The sequence below is a fragment of the Lycium ferocissimum genome, chromosome 1 (assembly GCF_029784015.1).
Source record: "Lycium ferocissimum isolate CSIRO_LF1 chromosome 1, AGI_CSIRO_Lferr_CH_V1, whole genome shotgun sequence".
In the NCBI taxonomy this organism is placed as follows: Eukaryota; Viridiplantae; Streptophyta; class Magnoliopsida; order Solanales; family Solanaceae; genus Lycium; species Lycium ferocissimum.
This window is the reverse complement of record NC_081342.1, coordinates 71,885,454-71,890,168: the sequence shown is the minus strand read 5'-3', so window position 1 is coordinate 71,890,168 and position 4,715 is coordinate 71,885,454. Positions and strand designations below refer to the sequence as shown.

The following is a 4,715-nucleotide window of genomic DNA, read 5'->3' as shown; positions in this document are numbered from 1 at the left end:
CCCAAGGCAAAAATAACATATTGTATTATATTTAAAATTAATATATAAAATATATTTAAAAATATAAATTTATTTGGTACAGTTCGGTATTTTTTTGATTTATTTTTATAAAATTTAAAACCTACCTAATTATTTGGTATGATTATAAATTTATATAAAAACATCGATTTTATTAAAAGAACCCTAAAAATCAGTTTTGTTGGATCAGTTAAGTCGATTTTTAAAACCATTAACACCCCTACCCTCCACCACAATCTCACTACACCTAATTCGTTTTGGGGAAAAGAGTTAAAAATTCCCTTCAAGGATGTGAAATTCATAATATCTTGCCCTCCTTTCACAATTAATTGCACGGTTTGTCCTTCAAATTAAATGATCTGGTCTTTAATTTTTGTCCGTCAAATGGGCTGGTCTTTAGTTTTTGCTCTTCAAAATAGAACTTATACCTAAAGGGACATAAGTTTTTTAAGGGTGCGGGCATAACTTGTAGATATTATGATGCTTAACTTATGTTTTTCTAGGCATAAGTTCGATTTTGAAGGACAAAATTAAATACCAACCCATTTGAAGTAAAAAATTTATGACCATCACAAAATGGGGACAAAAGTGCAAATGACCCCTCCAATAATTTGGCCCAACATGCACCCAGCGTTACTTAATTGAGTCAAACATGTCGTTATTTCACACGAGACCCCAGTTTGCATAATTGGACGACTAAATTAGATTAATTAGTTTATCACTCCCTCCCCTCTACTCAACCCCATTTAAATTGTGATACTTTTACCCGTACTCATCCCCTCTTCTAAATTTTTCAAATCAGTTCAAGTGAGTTTAATTTTTTTCCTTTAATATGGGTAAATTTCGAGCTAAGTTTAGGCATTTGGAGTATTATTGAAGTCATCTTCCTGACTTAATTCTCTCGATTGTTTATGGAATGTCCCAATATTCTTTATATGAGTATATTTTTGAAGCAATTGGTGAGCTTAGTAATGTAAATTTGATGCAATCTAAATGCGTTTTATGGTCTGATGGAAAGTAAAGACATTTTGTAGTTTGATGGAATGTAAAAACATTTTGTGGTTTAAAGTAATGTAATAAATTTTCTTTTTGTATGATAGTATGTTGTATCTTTATCTAGAGCTTCTACTTTATGTTGCATAAAATGACACTTTAAGTTGCTTTAAAATGGCACATATAATGTGATCCATATGATGTCTTGAATTGATAAGAATATTTATTATAATTTAATCAAGTTATTGCATATTTGCAATTAGGAATTAAATTGGATCAAATATACCCTTAATGTATGTGTGTAGGTTCATAACTTCCCTCTAATTAGGTTCAGATAGGTTTTCATGTCAAATAAAGGCATATTTGGTCCAACTAAGTAATAGTAGAGACATGACTGAACCAAACTATTAATGAAGGGCAAATGTTTTGAATTTCGCATATTTTAAAACCTTCTAAATAGTGTGCTTCCAGACTCCTTAAGGAACATTTCTAGTACTTCTGTTCTAAGGTTTAAAGCTGCTGAATGCAGAATTAAAGGGGAAATTCCAAAAGGAATTGGGAACTTAATCAGTTTATTAGACCTCGATCTTTCTAAAAATGGTTTAATTGGATCAATTTCCACAACAATTAGCAACTTGAGATTCCTTCAAGAGTGACAACAAACTCTCTGGATTTATTGGAAACGATCTATGTAAACTGCAGAAATTGGGCTATTTACACCTGAATCAAAATCAACTTTCAGGATCTCTTTCTAATTGTTGGGGAACTTAACTTCCCTTCGGGAAATATTGGTGGGTTCCGACAAATTGCGATCAAACATACCAGCAAGCTTAGGGAATCTAAAAAATCTCTTGAAGTTAGACTTATTCTCGAACAACTTGGGTGGTTCTTTACCTACAAAAATCGGAAATATAAAAGCCTTGATACAGTCAAACCTCTATATAATTGTCATTTGTTATAATAACATTTCATTATAACAGCCTGATTTTCTCGGAATCGATTTTTTATGTTATAGTTTACTTCTCTATAACAGCATTCTGTCTATAACAACAGTGACATTCATTATAGTGGTGCACTCTTTGTAAAATTACCTCTCTATAATAGCCATACTCAAATATTGTGTAATAATATTTCGTAAGAAATATATTATCTATAAAATAATATATTAAAATATTTATGATAATCATCATTAATGTCATGTACATAGTAAATTTCAAGTACGAATATCTAAAAATCTTCAATTATACTATTAAGCTCTTAGACAGCCTTCAAGGGAAAGCTATTGAATTCCCTTTTGCTGAAAGTTTGAACAAAAATCTTCATCAGTTCAAACGTTATATTATTACTAAGAGACTGGAATTTATGAAACAATCTACAATTTTAGAATTCTTACATCAAACTTGAAAATTTAAATTTTCAATTAATTTTAAATGCATATGTTCCTTAGATTTTAATTCTTTATAGGTATGGAATAACTAGTTATCGATTTCTTAGTAATTTATTAGTCTTTTCAATTTTTAATTAATGAAATATGAAAATCAATTGGGATTTTAAAATTAACAAGTATTTTTGGTTTCGTTTATACTATGCATAAAAGTAAAAAAAATAAAAAAAAAATTGCGTACTTTTGTTTATAATAGCTAAATAAAATCTAAACATCAAATGCTAGTATACATACATAGCAGCACCTCACTATAGCAGCCATGAAATTTTCGGATAAACGCTGCCATTATAGAGAGGTTTGACTGTATATATTGATCTATCAATGAATACATTCTCAAATGGCATTCCTAGAGAAATTGGTGGCTTGCAAAATCTAATACACCTTTCTTTGAGAGACAACAAATTGCAAGGATCAATACCTGGCTCAATGAGCAGCATGTCGGCTTTGGAATTTCTAGACCTTTCTCATAACAATGTTTCAGGATTAATTCCCAAATCTTTGGAGAAGCTTCAAAATCTCAAGTATTTCAACGTTTCTTTCAACAAGTTGGTTGGTGAAATCCCCTCTGGCGGTCCTTTCAAGAACCTCTCAAGTCAGTCATTCATGTCCAATGAAGCATTGTGTGGTTCTCAAAGATTTCGTGTTCTGCCATGCCACAATAGTACTTCAAAGCATATATCCAAAAGGACAAAAGTACTTGCTCTAATTCGACCAGACAGAATTGCACTTGAATTAGTCTCCATGGCCTTTGCGCTTGAATGGATAAGGTATGTAAGAGGTAAAGAACCGATCCTGAGCAACCAGTTGATTAATCCTCTGCCATCTCTACAAGAGGAAGAATTTCATACTATGACTTGCTCCAAGCAACTGATTCATTCAAGGAGAGCAATTTGATTGGTTCTGGAAGTTTCGGCTCTGTTTACAAAGGCATCCTCAGAGATGGGACTTCCATTGCAACTATAAGTGTTCAATCTAAAATTGCAAGTGGCATTTAGGAGTTTTGATACAAAATGCCAACTTTTGCACAACCTTCGCCAGAGAAATCTCACCAAAGTTATCACTAGTTGTTCCAACCTTGAATTTAAGGCTTTAGTACTCCGGTACATGTCTAATGGGAGCCTCGATAAGTGATTGTACTCGCACAACTACTTCTTAGACATCAAGCCTAGACTGAGTATAATGATAGATGTGGCATGTGCATTGGAATAGGCTGCTCATTTCCTGTGATTCACTGTGATTTAAAGCCTAGTAACGTCTTGTTGGACGAGAACATGGTTGCCCACCTAAGTGAGTTTGGCATTTCAAAGTACGCTTTCTGATGATGAGAGTGTTTCACACTCGAAAATTTTAGCAACATTGGGTTATATTGCACCATCTCTTAATTAATTGCTTTTGAATATTTCTCTTTCCCTTTCTCCACGAATATATGCTGAATTTTGAAAATTGATTGATTGCAGAGTATGGACTGAAGCGATTGGTGTCAACAAAATGCGAAATGGACTGGAGCGATTGGTGTCAACAAAATGCGATGTTTATAGTTATGGGATCATGCTGATGGAAACATTTACACAGACAAAGCCTAGTGATGAAATGTTTGGTGGAGATCTTAGCTTGAAGCAATGGGTGAGCAATTCACTCCCACATTCAGCAACGAAAGTTGTGGATGCCAACTTAATAACGCCACAAGATAATCACTTAAAGAGAAAGTTAGAGTGCGTGGCGTCCATCATGAAGGTGACAATGGATTGTTGTGTTGAATCTCCTAGTGGAAGGATTGACATGAAAGATGTTGTAGCGAGGCTAAAGACGATCCAGATTCAACTCATTGCATCTTGAGCAAGTTCTTGTTTTAAATTTTCTTCCAAATCATCTAGTGTGTAACAAATGCTTGCAATAATCTTTAGCTTCTTATAAACTATAGTTTGGTGTATGTCGTAACATAAGAGTATTAATAAAGGTGTGTATACCTCGTTTCTCTTGAATTTTAAGTGGTTTTGGCCTAATCGCCCTCATCTTTTTTTTTTTTCCTTTTTATCTTTAATAGAACTCAATAACTTGAAATGGCTTTTTATAAAAAGATGGCGTAAATAACTTTAAAAGGTCACTCAACTAGAGCAAATTCACTACCGAAGTCACTTATATTTGTTTCACTAGATTAGGTATAGTGCACGGGCCCAACGCATGTTGCATGTATTTAAAGTGAACTATATGACAAGTTAAATCTTTTTTATTTGAAGTCTAACTCTTAATTAGTGCGTTC

At 33.0% G+C, this 4,715-nt stretch overlaps 1 protein-coding gene across 1 annotated transcript; it reads left to right on the top strand.

Moving 5' to 3' along the window:
• Positions 1 to 2,776: 2,776 nt before the first annotated feature.
• Positions 2,777 to 4,291, top strand: LOC132067451 (putative receptor like protein 25). Its single transcript, XM_059460702.1, has 2 exons — positions 2,777 to 3,222; positions 3,913 to 4,291. The coding sequence occupies exons 1-2, from the start codon at positions 2,777 to 2,779 to the stop codon at positions 4,289 to 4,291; spliced, it is 825 nt and encodes a 274-aa protein (XP_059316685.1).
• Positions 4,292 to 4,715: the final 424 nt, after the last annotated feature.